This window comes from Aptenodytes forsteri, unplaced genomic scaffold (assembly GCF_000699145.1).
Source record: "Aptenodytes forsteri isolate BGI_AS27 unplaced genomic scaffold, ASM69914v1 Scaffold492, whole genome shotgun sequence".
NCBI lineage: Eukaryota > Metazoa > Chordata > Aves > Sphenisciformes > Spheniscidae > Aptenodytes > Aptenodytes forsteri.
The window spans coordinates 185,161-207,470 of NW_008794172.1; the positions used below are offsets into that span (position 1 = coordinate 185,161).

General features: G+C 46.5%; 1 protein-coding gene across 1 annotated transcript; it reads right to left on the reverse strand.

Moving 5' to 3' along the window:
* Positions 1-200: 200 nt before the first annotated feature.
* Positions 201-3,097, reverse strand: CCR7 (C-C motif chemokine receptor 7). Its single transcript, XM_009282419.1, has 2 exons — positions 3,050-3,097; positions 201-1,265 (listed from the first exon to the last, which is right to left on the reverse strand). The coding sequence occupies exon 2, from the start codon at positions 1,203-1,205 to the stop codon at positions 201-203; it is 1,005 nt and encodes a 334-aa protein (XP_009280694.1). The 5' UTR covers positions 1,206-1,265; positions 3,050-3,097.
* Positions 3,098-22,310: the final 19,213 nt, after the last annotated feature.

A 22,310-nucleotide genomic window follows, 5' to 3' on the forward strand; every position in this document is an offset into this window, starting at 1 on the left:
TTTTATTGAAGTCTCTCCATCCGTGGGAGTATTGGCTAGCAGAGATTGTTGCTGAAATACGGGGGGGCTCCTGGGTTTCCCTCTTACAGCTGCCTTTCCTACAGTAGTGGCAGGTCTTGCTGTACCAGTAATTCAGAATAGAGGAAGTGTACCAAACTACTCCAGCCTTCAGCTTGGTCAAAGCCTGCCTGGAGCTCTGCTCATGGGGAGAAGGTGGTGGTTGTCTCTGTCTCCATGGCAAAGGAAAACCTCTTGCTCTCGCGGCAGGTGGACAGCTGCCAGAGGCGCTCCTGGCTCAGGCAGCCCAGCTCCTTCAAAAGCTTGAAGAGGTCGTTGCGGAATTTGACGCCGATGAAGGCGTAGAGGAAAGGATTGAGGCAACACCGGAAGCAGGCCAGGGTGTAGGTCACGTCATCCGCCATGTCGAGCTGCTTGCTCTCCTCACATGAGCTCGTGTTGTTGAAGGCTGAGATGGTCTTGGCCAGCAGGACGCTGTTGTAGGGCAGCTGGAAGACAACGAAGACAACTACCACAGCGATGATGACCTTGATGGCTTTATTCTTCTCAAAGTTGCGGGCCTGGAGTAATGTTTTGATGATGATGAGGTAGCAGACAGACATGACCAGTAGGGGAAATAAGAAGCCCAAAACCATTTGGGACACTTTGATGCCAGTGTTGAAGGTCTGCAAGTCATTAGTGATGATGGAACAATGGGGATGGTTGTCCGAGTTATTTACACCACTGTGAACCAGCTCAGGGATTGAGAGGATGAAGGCCAGGAGCCAAATGAGGATGCATGTGACCTTGCTAATGAATATCATCCGGGGACGGAAGCGGTGGGCTGAGGCAGCCTGAACGATGGCAAAGTACCTGTCGATGCTGATGGACAGAAGGAGCAGCATCCCGCTGAAGAAACTCATTTTGCAGATGCAATAGACGGCTTTGCAGGCAAACTCCCCAAAAAGCCAGTGCATGGCTGCACTTGTGGCCCAAAAGGGGAGGGTCAGCAGGAAGAGGATGTCTGCCACAGCCAGGTTCAGCAAATAGATGTCCGTCATGGTCTTGAGCCTCTTGAAGTAGATGTAGGTGAGCATCACCAGCCCATTCCCCAGCAGCCCTGTGAAGCAGATGAGGGAGTACATGGCTGGGAGGAAGGCAGCGCGGAAGCTACGGACTTCTTCCTTCTCGCACAGGAACTCGAACATGGTGTAGTCGATGGTGGTGTTGGAGTCATAGTCATTGGTGACGTTGTTCCCGGTGCAGAGCTAGAACAGGGAAGAAAAGAAGAGTGTATTGGGACAGGTACTGTGCCCCTCCACGGCCGTGTCAGGAAGGGAGCCTGGTGCTGGCCTGTGAAGCAGGCAGGAGTACCCAGCCGCAGAGAAGTCCCAGGGAGTTCCCAAGCGTTGGCTCAGGACAACATCATGAACAGAGTTGGCAAGGTCTCGTGGCTGAAAACGTTTCCCATAATATGTGGAGTTTGGGGGTTTTTTTGGTGCTCAGAGTGGGAATTCCACAAGAAATGTTTAATGCTCAGCCAAAGTAACACCTGCAAACTCTCAAACGTGTGGCTGCTTTCCAGAATGTTTCAGGACCCACATACAGCTGTATGTACATAGTCAGCTGTCAGATAAAATGGGGAAAAAGAATACATCCTTCAGCGTTCTCCTTCTCTCAGCAGGGATAACATTTCCTCTTGACTGACTCTGCTCGTTAGGCATTTTCTAACTCCAGTATTCCCTCCCTTCTCCCATCTGAGATATTCCTGTTGCTCATGACCCTTCTCACTTGTGACTGCTAGAAGAGGGCTGCAGCGGTTGTGTTTGTAACGGGCAGCAACCTGGCATGGCGAGCGCCAGTGTCCTCCCGGGCTTCCTGGTCCTGCTGCCGGCCTGTCCCCTGCAGCGAGGGGTGAGCCTGCCGAGCGGCTGAAGCAGTGCTGCGGGCAAAGGGCTCTGTGGGAAGACAAAGCTGGAGCCTCCCTGGGCTGTTTTCTCTGCTAAGTTAATAGAGGTGTCAATGAGACCGGGAGGAAACACAGCGAGTGAAGCAGGAAACTGTTACGGTGCTGGCGCGGACACGTTGCCGGTGTCTCATTCAAGCCCCTGCCCCTGATTTAAGTTCTGATTATTCTTGTTTCATCTGCCTACACTGCCATAACCTACAGGGCAGAGTGAGCTTGTGGTATCTGTGCCCTGCTTTTTTGTGACTTATTAGTCTCCAGTACCTTCTCTCCATTGCACAGAGATGAAAGGTTTCCCCTGGATACCTCTGCCTGTTATCACTGAATATCTTAGCGTGCTCTCCATCTCAGGCAGGCTTGGCTTTCACCACATCCTGCCTGCTATCTGGAGGCATGCCACCAGAAGTGAAAGGGAAAAGAAACAGGCTGCAGAACTCCCCCCTGCTCTGCTGAGCCTCTCGGAGAGCCTGAGCTGGGGGCCGTGGCGTGGCGGAGGCTGCTCCTGTGGTTGTGGGAGTGTGAGTGCCCGGGCCAGGCCCGCGGTTCAGGAGCAGGTCACGGCACAGCTCGGTGCTTTGGGTTCTCCTTCCTGCTTCAGATTTACTCTGAGCAGGAACAGGCGGAGGAAGATGCCGAACTCTTCCTCCTTGGGCACGTCAGCTCTTCAACACTGACCTCAATTAAAGCCCAGCACTTTGATGAGGTATTTGCAAAGAGCAACGAGCTGGCTCTTCGCAAGCACTCAGTGTAGGACGCTCTTCTCTTTCCTGAAAATACTCATTTTGGTGCCAGAAGGGGATGTGGTTCTAACAGTCCAGGCCATCTTAAAATTGCAGTGTATGTCATTGTTTCTGTTCTCACTTTGTTTTCATTCCTTTTGTTTGTTTTTTCTCTGGCTTCTAGCACTGCTCTGCTGTCTCACTGCCCACCTCCGTACGGGCTGGATCCTTAGTGTGAGCAGCCAGGTCCCCACACATCTCTGCAGGGCTGTGGGTGGCTGCTTTTTGCCTGTCAAAGTTTGAGATCTCTCTTTACCCACAACACAAATGCAGCTGGATTTCAACAATGTTGTTTTTAACATCTTACCTGAAAAATTAGAGGAAGGCTGAAAGCAAGGGCGACCTTTAACTGCTTGCCTGTAGAAGAAGGAGACACTGTGTTAGTGTTAGCAGTTGAGTGGGGGTTTCTACATGATGCTGACTTTGAAAAAGCAGTGGTAGCCTACTTGGCTGTGGCATTCTCAACCCTGCAAAGCTTCCCACAGCTGGGTAAACTAAAACCCAGTGAAGATGCTAACAGGATAACTCAGGGTTGCATAACAGGTTACTGTCAGAGCACAGATTAAGTCTCAGGAGTCTGGCCCCTCCAGTTTCATCTGTAAAGGCTGATAGCTAAGGACAGTTAACTCGTGCACAGTGTACCCATTTTTATTTTATACTTTTTTTTTTCTTTTCCTACAGACAGTCAGCAGCCTGTCTCCTGTGCCTTGTTCCGAGCTGTGAGGGTGTAGCATACTCAACCCATGTAAAAACATACAGCTGTAGGTGCAATAAATTTGGCCCAGCTGTTCCCTGACAGTGCGGTGACTGGACTGCAGAACAGGAAAGCTCTGCTCCCTGCAGGATACACATAACTGAAGCTGGCTGAAATTTATTGCTTGTCTCTAAATGTCGGAGTTGGTTTCTGCTGCCTTTGGATGTGGAGATACAGGATGCTGACAGCTGGGAGGAGAAATTAAATTCAGAGCCAGATGTGATAATGGTGAGAGCAATCTCAGACAAACAGTTCTTCCTGCTGTGGTTAGCAGAGGCATAGAGGCCAGTGAAAGCTTTCTCTTTGCTCTATTTAAAGCACATACCAGCATCTACCTCGGGCAGTTGTGACTGAAAGTTGCTCAGGCTAGAAGGTGATCTGGCAACTGTGAGAAAGCCCTCGCCTCTGCTCTGGCACGAGCAGAAGATGTGTCCTTCCTCGAGGGAGAGTTGGCATCGGCTGTTTTGAGCATCATGCTGCTCATCCTAGGATGTCTCTCTAGGCACTAGCTAGTTCCCTGCGCTGCAGCCCTTCACTTCCCCGCTGATTATCTGGTCCAGGATCACTGACTGAGGCTGGGGCAGAGGCAGGAGATGCCTTTGGCTTCAGCTGCCTATTTCTTTTAGGGAGTATGGCTTTCTCCCTGTGGATAAGCCTGTTTGTTCATAAATTTGGCTGATTCCTTTGCCCCTCTTGTGCTTAGCAGTCTTCTGTACACAGCTCTGTTCTGTTTCTTTGCAGAGCGCCTTTGCACCCTTCCCTGCTCTGCCAGTCTCCTGTTCAGGTGTTGCACTGGACCAGGATGATGAGCTTCCACTACTTCAGGTAACTGCAGCCATTGTGCCAGTATCCCCACTTTAAGTCACGTGCAACAGCATCGTTAATGACAGAAATAGTTACTTTGGTATCTGTGATTGCTTGTTTATATGTGAGCGGTGATGTGTGGGTGAGAGATCCTCAGCCCCATATGAAAAAAAACCTCGTACTTCCAATCCCCAGAGCCTGTATGTGGGCTTCCCACTATGTCTCATAGAAGTTCAAGAAGAACTTGCCTTCCTCCCTTATTTTCATCTCTTATGCTCATGTCTCACAGAAGTTTGTGCCTTGCCTTCCTCCCTTATTTTCATCTCTTATGCTCATGCAGCTGGGTGCTTATTTATGTTCATACACCCCTCACCTGCTCTGAATCCTCCTGGGGGAATCTGAAAGGTGTAATAGTGCATCGTTAGTGCAGTTTACAGTCGGGAGTGGAGTATGCCAAGGTTGGGCTTGAGGAGTAAGGGGGGGAAGGCTTGGCTAAATGCTTCTGTCTGTATTTTCTGTGTGTCCAATGGCTTTTACTCTGACTGGTCCCAGACTGCAGGAAGAGGTTTGATAAGTGTTTGGTGTAGTCATCTCTCCCTTCAAGCTGCTGATCTAACTTTTGCTTATTACACACAGGAAATACACTGAAAACCCAAACCACTTAAACCTGCTGGGTGAATTAAGCAAGCCTAGACTGTAATTGCCCTCCCTGCCTGGGACACAGGCATGGGGTCCCTGATCTCTGCAAAAAAACCCCAGCCATTGGAGTCTTTAGTCTTCTGTTCCACCTTCTTAATAGCCTGGTTTCTGGTGGACTCCTGGAGTTGGTGCTTATGTCTGCCTGTGCCTGTTGATGGATAATAATTACCTCTGCTGGCCCATTTCAACCACGTTGGGCAGGGGCTGAGGCCTCAAAGGCAACAAACTTCCTAGAAGCTGCCTAAAAAGGAGGCAGAGCAGAAGAACTGCTCTCAGTCCACAGAGGAAAGGCACCAACCTAAATCCGACTCCATCAGTGCGTGGCTCTTGGCATTGCTTGGTTTGCACTTCAGTTGTCTCATGCAAAGGACACGGTGCCGCCTAGTGCCAGGCTGATGCACCAGCATGGCCAGCCCAGGGCACTTGCCCCCTGAGTGCGGTACCACCTTCCACTGCTTTTTTTGCATCTCCCCTTCAAGCCCCAGGACCAGCCCAGCCCTTACCTAATCTGAAAAGTCACAAGTGCACAGCCCTGGTGAGCTGCTGTTCTGGTTTTTTTTTTTTAACACACTGCAAAGTGTCTAAACAAAATAGGACTGGTAAAGTGACTCAACAGATGATCCTGAAACAGTTCAGCTAAGCATCATTCCTTTGAAGATCTTCACGCTTTTTTTTTTCTCCTCTTGGTTGCTGTTTCAAGTGTCTTAAATGTCAAATGATTTTTCAATACAAAAAAAAAACCCCCAACTTGCACTGTTTCTTCCCCTCTTTCTGCTCCCTCACCTCAGCTTACGCATTTGCAAAGGCATAACCAGAGCAGCAATGCAGCCTCATGGTCCTCCTGCACGAGTTTGTTGAGCAAGTCCCTGCGTCACCAGTTTCAGGCAGACTGGACAAAACTCACTTCTCCCTGCAGCGCTCTTAGGGGTCTGGGGCAGCAGGGGGTGGGGGGGGAGAGAGGAGCAGAAGCAAATGAGTTGCAGAGAGGAAATGAGACATGCTCTGGAGTTCAATAGGCAGTTTTAGGTAGCTTTCTTTACTTTTCTTTTTTTATTTTTCCTCTGGCAGTTCTCTGCTGTGGGTATTTTCCTGAAGTTTTGTTCCTCAAAATATTAAGAAAAACCCCCCTCTCAAAAGTCCCCACAAACAGTTGAACTAGAAACCTCATTTATAAAAAGATAACAAAAACCCATTGCAGCAAATGAGTCAGACATGTTATAAAGCCCCATGTTAGCCCCCACATCTCTCAGATGGTGATGCACTGATTTGCTGCAGTTCTCAAAATTGTGCTCCTGTCCTGCAGACCCTGGGAAAAAGTGGAAAGGAGAACTGCTCCATGTGAGTGAAAGAGGGAAGGGGTCTGCTCTCTGCTGCTGGTGGCTGGGGAGAGGGGACAGCAGCCCATCACTTTTGAAAATCTTCCTCCATAGAGTAAGCACAAGGGGTGGGATTCATCCCACTGAACTGACATCCCTTGACACCTAGTTAGTTGTTTAGGCTCCCTTCATAGCAAAGGGAAAGAAACATGTTTTTAAGGCATGGTTCAACTGCCATCAGGTAGGTGTCTGGGGCGCAGTTCATTCCATGCTATGGCAGAAGGGTTGGTGGGTAAGTTTGGACAGAAGAAATTTAAATAAATCCCATTTATCTGACTCTCCCTCAGCATCAGCAACCAATCTTAAGCAAGATAAAAGAAGCCATAGTAGCAGTGAATCCCCCTGAGAAAAGCTTCTGACAGCAAGAAATACTTGGTAGCAGAAAGCCTACCCAGCAGTGGAAAGCAGAGCAGGAACACAACCATGTAGGATGGTTAAAACTGGACAAAATCCTGCAGAATGAAGCGCTAGGTCAGCTCCTGCCCAAGCAGGTCAGGCTCTAACCAGAGCCAGCATGGAGGAGCAGCTGCTTGCCTCCACTGGTGCTGAGGAATGCACAAAGTGAAAAGCAGGAGTCGGGAATGCTTTAGGGAGTATTGGCAAAGCTGAGCAAACCTGCTCTGGCTAAACCCTCGTGGTGAAAGAATATTTTTCTGTTGGCCAGAACTGCAAAGCAGGAGTTTCAGTCTCAAGCACCTTAGCATACATGTAGGCAAAGCTATAAACAGTATGTTACTCGCTGAACATGTGACGGTTTCTGGTGCCTCTTCACCATCAGTATAGTAGGCTTTTGGGGAAAGAACCGGATATTTCTGAGAAAAATTAATCATATTTAAATGATATGACTATTGGCAGTTAACAGCTCAGTGCCTGTTCTCCCCCCCCCTTCCCCTCTACTTCTCATAACTGGCAGAAGAAAGATACCATCATTTCAGGAGTGAACAGACCCGATGAAACTAAGTCATACTTTTATTTCATGTGTTCATAGATCTGTTACAGAAGAATGTTAATAATTATCTGCCTCCACCCTTTTTAGGAAATTGTGAATCAAAAGACAAGATAAGCAGAGATAAGCAAGTTAAAATTCATTAAGTGAGCCAATCATGTTTCCTACATAACTGTTTAAAAAAAGTAAAAGCGATAATGCTGTGCATCTTCCAGTGCTGCAAAATATTTCTTTCAGAATATTCCTCTGAATTACAATAGTAGGACAAAAAAACCACACCAGGAAAATTGTCATACTCTTCTTGTCAGGTTCTCACTAATTCTTTCTTTTTCCTGTCATAATTAACTTTTACCAATTAGCTGAAGTCAGAGTAACAGCTGTCCCCCCAAATATTGAACCCCTTAAAACAAGAAACCTACAAAGCATCCGCATGGTGTTGCGGAGGCCAAAAGTTCAAACAAGGTAAGAGTGATGCGTGGTGAGCTGGGTTATGATGTGTTGGTTTGGACGCAGGGATTCCAAAATTCGGGGATTTCCTAAGCCATTGATTGCTAGAAGCTGCGAGGATGCATCCATGAGAAAACTCAGTCTGCCCCTTCCCTGCTTCTGCCTGGTGGGTCCTATGGGACCCAGTGCCTCCAGCTTGCACCGCGCACGGGAGCATCCTGCTTTTCCCCAGTGTCACTTCAGAGGCTGGGAGACCCTGAGCTCCCCCTCCCTAACTCAGCACAGGGTTCAGCACCAGCTGCACCGTACGTGGCTTCACATTCAGACACTGCACATGGAACACCCCCTCTGCTTAATCCAGAAATCACTGCGGACCTTCCAAGAGGAGAAATCCCTGCCTGGAAAGTGAGGACTAGTTTGAGGGCTGAAACAGCAGACAGATACAAAAAGAAGCAGTTATTTTCCCAGCTGTACCAGACTATAGTGTATTCACAGACCGTCTCTAGTTCTGTCTGCAGCACTTCACACAGGACATCTACACCCCCCAGCCCAGCGAAGCCTCTCACATCCCGGTTAATTTAAAGCCTTGATTTGAAAATGTCACAGAAAAGAGGCAGTGACACCTCCCATTTCATCCTGTTACAAAGATTAATTCATTACACCTGGAACAAGGCTTTATGGGATGAATTCTGTGGCTACTGTCCCATCCCTCTCACCGTCCTTATTACAGCTCTGACCATGCTCTCTGGCACAGAGAGGTATTGGTTGTATTGTAAACCCAGTTTGGTTAATCTGGTTATAAACTAACCTACCCATTTGAGCCACTGCATTTGTCCCTCTTCCCTGCACCTCCCTCAGTCACACTGGGATTAGTGCTTGCAAATATTTGAGCAATAAAAAAAAAAAACCCACAAGTTAAAAAAGGAATAAATCATACAGTCTTAGAGGAAAGAAGAGCCTGCATCTTATCTGCCACATCTCCGACCCACAGTGCCATTCCCCTCCTACAGCCACCCACCTACTCAAGCTCTTGGAATTTGGTGCCTGCAGAGCACTGGGTGTGAAAGAACAATAACAAATGGCAAAAGAAAGTTTGAAACTTTCAGCAAGAAACAGAAACAAACTGTCTTGCGCCTTCTGGGCTCATGGGATGTCATGTGCCAAGGAGAAGATGCTTCTCTTGCTTACTTGCTCTTCTCTGCATGCTTCGTGATGGGGTAATCCATGGGAATACAGCCCCACGCGAGTCTGGTGACTCGGGGCCGTTGCAGCCCTGAGCAAACACAAAACCGTAACTTCTGCAGCAAAGTTTTGCTGCTGCATGAAGATATTCATTAATAGAAACAATTTGCATAAGACTGGAGAGACATAGCTAACAATAAACTCAGATATGCTTGCTCCTAATTCCTTGGTTTATTCACTAAATTAAAATATTGCCAAGGAGATTGCATTGTCTCTCATTTTATTAAAAGCATGGAAGAAAAGGAGCTCTTATCACATAATTTGTACATTTGCTTTGGGACAGAATAGCCCCTTGAAATCACCCCCAAGCCTATTTTTTGTACGTGTTTGTTCCTGAAGTAATTGATTTGAGTTTTTTGAGCTTGTAAAAGAGAACTTTGCTTTTTTTTTTTTAATAGTAAATAGGAGGAAGACGAAAGCCTTTTTAATTGTTTAAATACTCTGTTAAAAGTGCTTCATCCCTGTGTCATAGGGCATGAATTTGGGCATTACTAATAAAGCTGAAGACAAAGCCAGAGGCTGCAGAACAGGTACTCACCACCACCCATGGTCTTGTTTCAAACAGAGATGAAGTCACAAGGTTAGCAAGAGCATCATATGTTCCAGCGCAGCCTCAACACGCCACAGCTCCTACCAGTGACCCTCTTTGGGAAACTCTGTCTTTTATACTTCCTGCACCTCTGCAAGAAGCTCATGACACACCCTGGTGTCGCTGACATTTAGTAGACCCTCCTCCTCCTCATGCTTTCATCAATACAGGAAAGTTGTGCTGTGTGCCATGTTACCTTCAGACACTCAGGGTGTTCAGATGCTTCCTCAGCGCATGCAGCTGAGGGCTGCACACACACACTTTTTACTGAGACTCAGTAAAATAAAGTGGGTTCTGCTTTTGCACTGACACATGAGAAATTGTCTGTGGTGAACAGACAAGAGGAGAGAGTCTCCTTTCTTGTTCTCTCTCCTCTCCACAGCAGATCCTACTTCATCTGCCAGAGCATCCACCAGAATCCAGTGCTGTAGGAAACAGGGAGGATTCCCATCTCCTCCGCCAGACCCTTTCTGGGGAAGGTGTTCAACTACCGCACAAAAAACCTCAGTGTGCAGGACTGCCAGTGGCTGGCATCCCTTTGCCCTTTTCCCACATGCCCACAGCATCCTCCAGATTATCAGCAGCTCAAGCAAATAAGTGGACTTTCCCCCCCCCGCCCCTTTCTGCTTTTGGGTTTTTTTGTGTTACTATCCGCTGGGTATCAGCACACGCCATCTTCCTTAAAAGGCTTTGCACTTTTGTGATCCCATGCCTTCCCCACCATCACATAACTGCAGAAGCTTCAGACCTCAGGACATAGCCCTGGGAAGACCTGCAGCACTGTCAGCTCTGGTCCCTGCCTTGACAGGGAGTTACTTCATCCGATCCTGTTCCTAAATGGATTGGCTTCAATACAAATCGATGGCTTTTGTTTTGTGGCTGTCCAAGGTGGACTCCCACTCTTGGAATGGACTTCTCTAACAAGTAGAAACATCACCAGCTCCTCACAAACTCACTTGCCTTCCAAGGCGACTCAAAAGCATTCACTTTGGCATCTTGCCCTCTGCATCTTCTTACAATACATCAATGCTGTTAACTGCAGCCAGGACAGATGGAAAAATAAAGCACCACAGGATAGATCCCAGACAGAGCTCACAACCCCAACAGGTTCAAAAGCACGTGGCACTTTGGGGCTTATCCTGGCATTATGCATGCAGGTAACCCGCTGAGTGCTGGAGGAGGGTGAAACAGCTCAGGATGGACCTGAACGAGCCAGTTCACTGAGCAAGGAACTTCCAAAAACAGCCAGAAAGACCTGTCTCATGGAAGAGAGAGAACGACTCAGGCAGTGTTTATGTGGCTGGGAGGCACCCGAAATGGCACTATTCTGCTTCAGCAAATTGAAATAAAGAGAAACCTATCCTACCTATGTTGCATTTAGGCTAATTTAGAGTTAATATATTTACACTGCATCAGACAAATAACTGTGTAATTAAATAGCTATTATAAAAGGCATCTGTGCCAGGCAGCCACTGTCTGGCTCTCATGAATCACTGTCCTTTCCAGGGTAATCTGATCAGTGTCTTACTCAGTTATCTGACCATTACATGGGATACGTATTACAAGGAGCAGATAAGTTGCATTAAACGAGTTGATCAGTTACGTCAACACCAGCACCTCAGCCCTGCTGCTCATGTAACCTTCAGAGGCAGAATCCAGCTCACCGCAAGTGCCTTCAGCCAGCATTCAAGCAGAAATAATTTTGTGAATGATGCATTTCCTAAATGTTAAAACACTAGGACCAGTGAACATTCAGTAGTCCGTGGCTCTTGGGAAAAGTGAATACTTTTCACTGTTGGGCAGAGCTGATTTGTTTCCCCTCTAGCATAGTTTAGCACTGGAAGATCTGAAGATTTTGTGTTGTTAAAATAATTGAAATAGAAACATCCCACTGTTATGTTGTTTTCTTTTTTAAGATAGTGTAATGGCTAACCACAGCCAAAACAGGACTTCAGCAGAATTTGAGTACATGTAAGAGTCTGATCCTAAAACTACCGATCACTTGCTGCCTTGCCTTTGACACCAACTACTTCAACACGAAGCCAAGCCTTTCACTCCCTAGCTCTCCCAAGCCCAAATTAAATATACCTGAAGTCAAGGACGCTGTGGATGGTCTCGGATCCTATGTAAACTTCCGTCCACAGTTTCAGACCCTCCTTAGACATTGTGCCAGCCCAGCTGTCACTTAAAAACCTTCTCAGTGTTTCCCTCTCAGTAGGCCAGTGCCACTGTAGTTCTGATACCATTCTGGGGTACTTAGCATGCAGGATGCTGGGGCTTGAAGACTATCAGTGGTTTTATCTGGCTTCACAGAAGGTGACCTGCACTTTCCTTAGCACTCTAAGCACACACTGCTGGCTTTTCAGCACGCTCGCTTTTGACTTCTCAGTAGGTAGGTGCAGTTCACATCTCTGCAACTACTTATTGCTCTATTTTCCTTTTGTTCATCAATTATCCAAGCAGGTACGCTGCCTTTGAGAGTTTTATCTTTTAACCACTTCCGCCAAGAAGGACTAGAGATGAAAGACTTCTCTCAGGTACAGGCAGAATACTTAGAAATGGTGGGTGTAAAGCTTTTAAACATAGTCACGGTGCTGTCTGTGGGAGTGGTGGGTATGTAGAGATAGGCACAATCACCTAGATTTGCTCTGTACTCACACCACTACTAGAGAGAGGGCAAGAGGCTGTAAGGCAGCATCTCGGTGAATCCATCCCCAGATCCATGGTGGCTGAAGGCAAAAACAGCAAGAGAAAGGAGGCAGGCAGATGGTTTGCAGTTTGTTTTCTGCACATATTCCCAAGCTTTAGTTCAGAGTTTTGGTACATGCCAAGTTCTGTGTTGTCAGAGCCAATTCAAGCAAATTGTTTTCCTTAAAGAATAGGAATATTTTAAAATAAACAATTTACTGTGTCTTTATGACACTGAGTCTTCTTGTACAGTCATGTTTTGTACCTAAGGAGTTCCCCGAGCATTTATTAAAGACTGCAAATATACACAATCAAATTAAGCAAAGCTATTTCATGCCATAGTGATTCTGTCTCTTTGACATATTCCCTTTAACACGTGCACCCCACGAACTATCTTTTACAAAAATGTGATCCTGCATGAAAAAAACATACACTTCTCAACAGTGCCAGGCCTGATCTATGCCCAAGAGAGCCACACTGTGCTGTTTGCTCACTAGAACACATTTGTTACTTTAAAGTTCAATTAATTGGGAAAAAAAAAAAAAAAAATCAAGTTACCAGGTATTTTCAGTCTCATGTTAGAACCTAGGTTACCCTGCTCACCTCCACTGCGAGAAGAGTGGAAATCAGCGATTAAATTTTGTTGCCCAGGTCGCAGTGCTAGAGCTAGATGGCAGTTGTTCATCAATATGACTTCTGAAAAGAAAGTGCAGTTCCTAATAAATTCCACAGGAAATTAGCTCAGAAAGAAAGATTTCAGTTCAGGTTGGTTCCACTTGAACTGAAACATTGAATTTGCTGAATTGAAACGTAATCTTGAATTGATCTGACATTAAATTGCAACTCATTCGGCAATGAAATATCTCATGGGAATTCAGTCCCTATATTTCACATCTATGTCCTGTGTGTAAAATTGGACTTCTTGCAGTCTCTCCTCTTTCAGCTAAGTCACACAGACATCCCAAGACAGAAGGGATCCCAGTGCCTCACAGGAGATGGTGCCTGGCCAGCGCATGCAGGCTGTATGATCTTAGAAAGCAGAACTCGTAAAGCTCTACTGCACTTCAGCGAGGTGTAATTCATTCCGAGAAAAGCACAACACAAGAATTTGAATTCAAAGCCTTCCTGTATTTTCCACTAATTTGGCGTTAAGTGAATTGAGATGAAAACAGACTTCGAAATACCAGTTTTTCAGCAGGTGGAGAGTCCATGCAGCTGCAGCCAGCTCTGCCCACGGCTGCACAAGAACCCCCCGCACCACTTCATGGATCGGCTCACACGGCACTGAGAGCGCAGCATGAGCAGAGGTAGGCAAACCGACATTACTGCAGTCCAGCTTCAGGCTGAACACTGGAGAAGGTTTTGCATACAGGTAAAAGCATCACAGTTCAAATCCAGGTATCATAGGTCCCTTGCAATCTGCTGACCTGTCCCTCTCTTCCCTGCACCCTGCCACAGGACAAGACAGCGTGGAGCACTGAAGGAAACACCAGCTACGTCCCCCTGCTCTCAAGCTCTGTTGTTCTGCTCTTTCACTGACCTAAAATCACCGGGAAGGGTTTCTCCCTTTCACTGTAGGAAGCTGGACTCACCTAGGCAGAAGCATTGGTGAGTTAAGGGTGAACCTTGCTCAACTGCCCACTTCCCAGTAACGTCCCTTCTCTTACATCAAGGAGGGACCCTGACGTCTCCTCTGCTGTTTTGCTGCGTCCAGCAATGCCAAACCAAGACACTCGGGATCTCCCACATCCAGTTTTGCCTCCTGCCCAAACACCCCTCTCAGCTCTTGAGCTACTGAGCTGGCATTTGAGAGGCACGCAGGGAAAGTTCGTGTCTTGAAGTCAGTAGGTTTACTCTGGGAGGGGCCTTGACGCAGTCGTTCCTCAAGCAAACAAAATAGCAGAAGTGAAATTGTGAGTAAATTCCTGACATTAAGAGTGGCACCAAGCTGGGACTCCTCACCGAGAGGAGTTCTTAGAGTGGTTGTAGGGGATGCCCTGAAAAAAAAAATCTCATGATTGTGATCTCACCATGAGGTTATTAAAAGATCCTTATCCTCCCAACAGAGGAAGTAATCTGCGCAGCAGGCAGGCTCCTATCAGGGACATGCAGTTGCCCATGTTGCCCGTTGGTCAGCCACAGGAGGGAAGGGCACATGCTTGGTGTCACTGGGAATTCACCTTCTTCATGCTTGTGTCACGTCATGGGTGGTGGCCTTTCTCTCCAGTTCTTTTTTATGAAAAGAAAAAAAAAAAGGGCAGTTTTACCAGATTGGCATCTGCTCTGCACTAAAGGAGCTTCCTCAACCTGCAGTCCAGGAATTGATCCGTGACAAGGGAAATGTACCCAGAGACACAAGTGGTGAGAGGTCAGGTTGGCAGAAATACAGACGCTCTGCTTGCCACCACTGAGGTGCAGAGGACAAGCCAGGTAATCGGCCACCGACCACACGTGCTGCTGTCCCTCCGTCCCCTCGGTCCTCAGGTCAGGGCCGGGTGGCTGCCCACAAGATCTGCTCTGTTTTGTTTGCCCACACTACCAGCTCCATTTGTATACGGAGGGGCCCGAGATGAACAAACGGATCCTTTCTGGCCTGAACTAACATGAAAGAGACAGTGGTCACCCCAGAATGACAGGTGGGGAAAGGAGAAAAGATAAGAAATAGGAAGAAAAACTCCTGGGACGTTACAGGAACCGTGCTGGGGAGGGTGCATGTCCACTGGTTGTATCTAGAGAGGGTTTTGAAGCCCTCCCTGTGCTTCGCTCCCACACGAACAAGCAAACTGCTGGGAAGTTCCCACAGGATATCAAACACGAGTGATGAATTGTTTAGGGAGGTAAAGAGGTAGCGTTGTGTCTCCTAAAAGAATGGGGGGTTAAAGTGTCTGCTGACCATACAGCAAGCTTCCTTCCTGTGAGCCTATGTTATGGCTGTAAGGTGTAAGACTTAACAACAATCGCCTGTGATCTTTGAAACAAGACTGGATACAGAAACAGAGAATAATCCCATCAGTGGTTTCTCCAAGAGAAGCTCATCCAGTCTTCTCTATCACAAATCTGACATACTTCATCCCTGGGCTTAAAAAAAAAAATCATATTGCAATTTTTCACTTGATTTCTGTTGTTACTGTCACTCTTTCTGGTTTGGCTTCCCCCACACACACCCTGGAATTGATGCCAGGATTAAAATGGCTTTTTCTTGCCTTTTTAATAGAATCAAGTGGGGAAAAAAAAGCAAATTGAAACTAGCTGTTTACAGAAATTATAGGCTTTTGTAACTCACAAGTGAAGCTGTACGCGATCATTTACAACAAAATAAGACACCAGCCCAATAACTGCAAAACCACTTCAAAAAAAAAAACCCTTGAAGACCGTGGAAAAAAAAGTGTCAAAGTGAAAGAAGGGAACTGAGAACAAAAACAGCGAGACACAGACCTAAACCAGAGCGGGATCCATGCTTTCAAGCTTGTTGTCTAGTAGCTGATCTCCACTTGGTTATCAGTACAAATCCCACTGGGGAGAGATTTGCAAGAATCACTGTCAATAATACTCTGCATACATAGGGGAGACTTAAATCCAGGAATCAAAGCACTTGATTAAGCATTCAGAACCTTGATCAAGTGTTGCAGGCTCCTTCAAGGCACAGACAGTTATGGCTGCAATCGGGCCGAGATGAAACCGGGGCTCACCGGGTGCCTGCCCAGGAGAACGGAGTGCAATTACAGCACCTTCGTCTGCCTAACGTGATTAACACCACACATCTGCAGTACAGCAATTGCCATTATATCCAAGGTGCCTAGAGCGCTTAAAGCTGATTTCTAGCCTCTGCTGAAGTTGTACCAGCATCTCTTGCAGCACTCACACCTGCGTTTCTCTGCCTAGGCAGGTAGTAGGAGTCACTGAGAACAGGCACAGCAAGGCCAAGGTTCGAATCCAGAATTCCCTGCTCTCCATCTCTAACCGCGAGGAGAACCGTTCCAGACAGTGGTGGGCTTATTGAACACCACATTCACCTGTCCCCTTCCCCGACAGGAAGCAATTTAGCAGAAGTAGTGCCCCATATGTTATGCAAATACTGAATTAAAGATGTGGAGCATTATACCCAGTTCAGTGGGGAAGCTACCGTGAGGCAATGCTAACAGGCTGGAGATAGTCTCCGCTCAAGGTGAGATCCAAAACAATAACAAAAAACACATGCTAGCTCACAGCAAGTTCCCACGTGAGCACAAAATCTGTAACGGACTGAAGAGCAGTTTGCAATCTCACACTTCCAAGTGCAGTAGGTTACCAAAGGGAGACGCCGAAGCCTAATGACCGCAGTAAGCTGCTTCATCTGCTCCTCACGAGGTGCTGCAGGTCACTCACAGACAGCAGCTATCTCACAGTAAAATCCTAGAAGGGCCCAGCTCCATAGTTTTTAATGTAGTACAGTTAAAAGACAACAAACCTGGATTGTTTGCACTAACTGTTGCACCCACACATCTCGGCTCCACAGCACCGCTCAAGCCAAAACGCTAGCGCATCCGTGTTACTTTGCTGTAAAATCCTGCCCTTCCGCAGCAGAGGAGACAGTTTATGGTACAAAACATTGATTAAAAAAAATGAAAGTTATTTACCACTCGCACTCAAAAAGTCCCAGAAACCATTACTAACAGACTTTGCACTCTGGATTAATTTTTTTTTTTCCTTAAGCGTACAAGGATATACTGATAAATTAACATGCACGGACTAAAGGGGATTAGTTAAACTGCATTAAGCCCACACAAAGACAATCCTACTCAGAATTATGTGATCTTAATTCACATTGAAAGTTAAATTAGCATAACTATAAATTTCCCTTATTGACTAATTGAATCCACTGTGGCAGGATTACTGAGCAGGGTCATGTCAAGTTATCCAAGAGCAAAGTGGAAGTTACATTGGTTTGCCCAGGAAGACAAGTCATACCTGCAGCGAGAGGCTGTTTTCCTTCCCAAACAGCAGAAAGCACGTGCCAGGCTGCAAGATTCTTAACAGAGCTTTTCCTGTGATCAGCCCATCCAAACCTTTCGCTAGTGCAAAAGTGGTTTTACACTCTTTTCTTTGGTCACATTTATCTGAGAACAATTTAAAAATAAAATCTAGGGCTAATATTTGAATTTCTGCCATTTGTGCAGGGATGCGGCTTCAGATCGGTTCCATCTTCTGGTACAAGACGTGGAGAGACTCAAACCACCAAGCAGCAGTGCTTTCATGAAGACAGTGCTGGAAGCCTGAGCCTTCCCCTTGGCGTACACCACCCTAAAGCTTCACCTACGCTGCAGTAAAGCACTTCTCTCCGCTTCCTTACAAGGTGTCTTGCCTGTAAACAACCTTTCTCAATGCCTCTATGCACAGGATTCTTCCAAGGGATCCCCTTTGTTACTGGCAAAGCATTTTTCATTACAGCTCTTTCCTGTTAGGAAGTTGGAAAAAGGAAGATAGATTCCAAGTTCTTTTTAATGCCTTTAATTTCTATTTGCCATAATCTATATAAAACTAGAAACCCCTAACCGCCGCTCACAGTCATACACAGAGGCACGCAAGTCAGTCAGTTTGCATGCGTTACATGATGTGTTGGTGTCACCAGCAGCCTTACAAGGTGGGGGGAGTTAAATTCACAGCCTGGATAATTGTGTAGTTTGAAGCCCTGATCACAGTCATAAAAAAAAGCGTGCTGCAACAAATACTGTCGCTGCTGGCTGGCCCTTACTAGATATTGTACCAAAAAGAGTAAGAACTACCAGCAACTTGCAGCCAAGGTAAGACTGAGCGTTTTTCCCCGTAATCCACCTCCAGGCAGGCCAGCGGCAGGGCGGTCGGGAAGGGCGCCTGTGGCAGCGCTTGTTCCAGCTCACGCACCTCTGCAAGCACATAACCTGCACCAAGTCTCCTCCTGAATCGGCGATGAGGAGTATTTGTCTCAATATTCCAGCAAGCAGGACTGCTGGGAACACTTGTCGGTTAAAAGGATGAGGAGAGAGAAGCAAAGGAGCAGAGCAAAGACAGCGCAGTTTTAATGGCGTTGTGTCAGCACAGGGTTTTTGATTGATGGCCAATCTGAAGGTGTTTTCTTTAAGTAGCTTTTGATAAGTTGAGGGGAAAAAAAAATCCCCAAAATAGCTTTTTTTAATAAAAAGCAAAGCCTACCTAGCTGGGAGTTTAGGACAAAACCTGGGAGGAAGAAAAGGAGAAGTGAACCATCACCGACTCCTTTTGAGACAGGGGAGGCACAGAAGCCAGTCTGCAGGTGGAGCACTGACAGCTGGTGGGACATGAGAAACATCACGGGACAGATAAGAGACGCCATCAAACGCCTGCTTTGAACTGAGCAGAGAGAGGGTCTGAACCCTGCTCCCCATCGCCCAGGAAAGCATGCTGCTCCTCAACACATCCCTGTCCTCTCAGAAGCTCCCTCGCTCCCAGCTTTATTGCCACACAAGTGTGCGTGTCCCCGGGTTAACCCCCCCTCGCAGGGCTCTAGACCTGCTCCACCTACACACACCCCCCCCCCAGGTTAAGGGGGAAACGGGGTCTCTCCACTTCTGCTCTAAGCTGCCGCGCGTCAGCGCAATACGATGCTTTGAGTGGCAGCTCGTATGTCCTTCCGTACAGCATGCTGCCCTGGCCTCCCATCTCTGCCAGCGTTTGGTTTTACTTTGATGTTTTATCCCTCTAAAGCTCTATTAATCTGTTTTATTTCTTTCTATCATAGGGATAATCCTTTATGTAAGCATAGCTTCCACAGTTGAAGTTCCTTTTGCTTCAAGCAGATTAGCGTTACAGGACTATCCCATGTGATGCACAGGTGATTTTTTTTTTTTTAAACCCTTGTTTAGTTTCTCCAGAAGCTTTTTTTTTTAAAGTTTAGCTGCTGCACAAACACAAGACTTTTGCCTTTCACAGGAAGCTAACCACAATCACGTATGTAGATTAGTGCTTTCAGAGGGTATTTAAGTGTATAAAGTTCTTAAGAGCCTAAGACCTGTGGATTTCACTGGGAGTGAAGCACTTCATCTGTTGAATTGCTTTTGAACAGTCTCACAAGGTGCCTAATTCATATTTTAACATCTAAATACCTTTCAATATTTACCCTTTGGGGCCTGCTCCATGCTATACACCTGTTACTATATTTCAGTTTTGTAGGCAAGAAGGTTTTTTTGGGTGATAAAATCTGATAATTACATTAATGCAAAAAAAAGAAATCCAAAAAACTTTAAGAGCAAGTTTTTTAACCCAGGCTTCTTAATAACTTTTACTAAGTGCATTTTTGTGGCGAGATAAAAGCATATTTTTGAGAACTGCCCAATACAGAAGAGAACCTTTGCCCACTTGATTTTACCTGCAGAACAAACCAAACAGCAGAGCCGTGGTGATGTCAGAGGTCACAAAGTATGAGTCAGACTCTCAAAAGCAGCCTGTTTTTTCACGAAGAGAAAAACAAACCAAAGAAAACAACTCCCTTGCCACGATGCAGTGTTTTGGATTTGCCTCCTCACTTCCTTCTCAGTCCCCTGTGGGTGTGAAAGACTCGCCAGCTCTCAGGCACCCCACGGGAGAGGGCTCAGCACCCCCAGAGGGGACCCCAGACTCTGTCTCCAGCAGTACAGGCACCCTCAGCAGTTCCCCCCCCCCAGCCTGCACCCACCTCCCCACAGGAGAAGCCAGGGGACACTCACCACAGCTGGAGAAAGAAGGAGCCCCAGGGGCCCAGGAGCTTCCACCCACTTACCAAAGCACGCAAGAATCAGAGGAAGCAGCCAGCCAACTCCAGTAAGCCCAGCAGCAAAGGCACAACAAGCTGGTGGGCTTTATCTGCTCCATCTGCCTCGTGGGAGGGTTTCAGGTCCTGCTGAGGGCCTCCAGGTGGGTGTGCTGGCTCATCAGGGGCGCCGATCAGCTGCTCTCTATCAGGGGTGGTTGGTGGGTAGCCAGCTGGAGGTGTCAAACGGGCACCAGGCTCCTGATCCCAGCTGCAGCCTAAGGAGCAGCGGGGGATCAGACAGCAGGGCTGTCACAGGAGCACGGCAAAGGAGCTGGGTTTCTCACGAGGCTGGTCCCTCGAGGAGGTCCCTCTCCGGCACCTGGTCCCTGATGCTCATGTCCCTTGTGGGCACCTCCGCCAGACACCACGGGGGTTGGTCAGTGGTTTGAATGCTACCCACTGGGCATCGGTTCAGGAGGTTTTCATGTGCTTGGAGAAGTTACTGTACCTTTGAAGATGGCACCTACTCATTCGGGTACACACCCTTAGCTGCAACACACGCTGTCTTTGCCAATAATTACTGTTATTTACATATACCTTGAGAATATGTAGCAGATGAAAAGCACAAACGGCCTTCAAAGCCAAGGCTGTTGCACAGATAAAAACTTGCACAACAAGCGTTTGCAGCACCTGAGGTGTGGAGTCTCCTCCTGCTCCTGCACCAACCCATTCCACCCGAGCCCCTGTGTGGTCAGGCCCCCAGTCCAGGCAGCAGCTGGTATCATTTAAGAAATCAAAGCTTTACGCTGGCAGCAACAATCATTCAAGAAAATGATTTTTTAGAAGAGCAAGATGCAGTAAATAAATCTTCAGATGTGTAGCTTAAGATGTAAAGCAATCTCTGTCTATAATCAAAATGGTTTGTTAAAGGGAGCTCAGCTGACGGGAACACCTCTTCCATTAGTTTCTGCATGATCTGGAGCGCTAACAGATCCCAGGATGGAATTAAGGGAATAGAACAAACAGGAATGAGTGATCCCATTTGTTCTTTTAAATCTGAATTACCTTTCTGAAAATGCAGTGTGGTAAAGAGAACTTCAACTTTAAACATAAGGGCAACAGCCTTGTCTTTTTATGGACTTCTGTGGTTAGAATAATGTGATTTTAACAAAGAACTCCTCACAATTTCAACACAAATGCTACTGGTTTCTCAGTTAAAAGTCACACCATGGCCTCTGTAAACAAGTTGTGTATCTGAGCAACTGGACAGGCTGAAATTAAAGGAAAATAAAACCATTCAGTCTTGACTGGGGTTATTGCATGAACGTGAAGAGGCCACATTAGAAACTAACGAGCACACAGAGGTTTTAGGCTTAGGAGTCTGTGCTCTAGTAGGAGAAAACGAATTCATGCTCGACAGGCTTCCACGACGCTGGTTATTCTGCGATCCAAATAAAGTACTTGTGTAGCTTGGGGAGAGGTTTTAGGACAAGTGATCGCTCAGATCTTTCTGTGCAGGACAGGCTGTGCAATCTTTTCTAAGTTTTGCCTTCAGTTTTGAAAATCTGAAAGTTTTAAATTATTGAAAGAACTGCCTTATTCCATAAAACAAGTATGTATCTGATGTCTGCTTAATCGGTTTGTTTTTTACCCAAAGCAAGAGACTATCTAGCTGAAGGTACTTGCAGATCTAAATTTTCACACACTGTATTTCAACCTTCGTCTGTTCTTTTTGGTGATGTGAGTTTCCTCAGACTAATGAGTTAGTGGAACAAATAACCCTTCTCTCTTAATTACTAGCTTTTTGGCACAGTTAGTTATGAAATGTAAAACCAAAATGGGTCACTAGGTAGCTCCCCTCTTCTTGTGCCTGAGGATGTATTTTTCTAAAAGCAATCCTTTTAATTGCTGGAAACAGAAACTCCTAAAATGCAATTTAACTAGTACAACTGCAAATGCTTAAGCATAACGGCAAGAACAACTTGCCCGCTCTTCCAAGAAACTGAAATTTTGAATTTAATTTTTAGGCAGGTTTCACTGCTTCAAATGGTAGCTCCCCTCTTCTTGTGCCTCAGGATGTATTTTTCTAAAAGCAATCCTTTTAATTGCTGGAAACAGAAACTCCTAAAATGCAATTTAACTAGTACAACTGCAAATGCTTAAGCATAACGGCAAGAACAACTTGCCCGCTCTTCCAAGAAACTGAAATTTTGAATTTAATTTTTAGGCAGGTTTCACTGCTTCAAATTTTTAAAACCCAAAGAAAGGAGCAGCCATGGTTTCTGTTTCCTCATAAGAGG

Bases quoted from the DNA above. Each gene is read 5' to 3' on its own strand.
- CCR7 (XM_009282419.1), bottom strand. From the start codon at position 1,205: ATGTTCGAGTTCCTGTGCGAGAAGGAAGAAGTCCGTAGCTTCCGCGCT.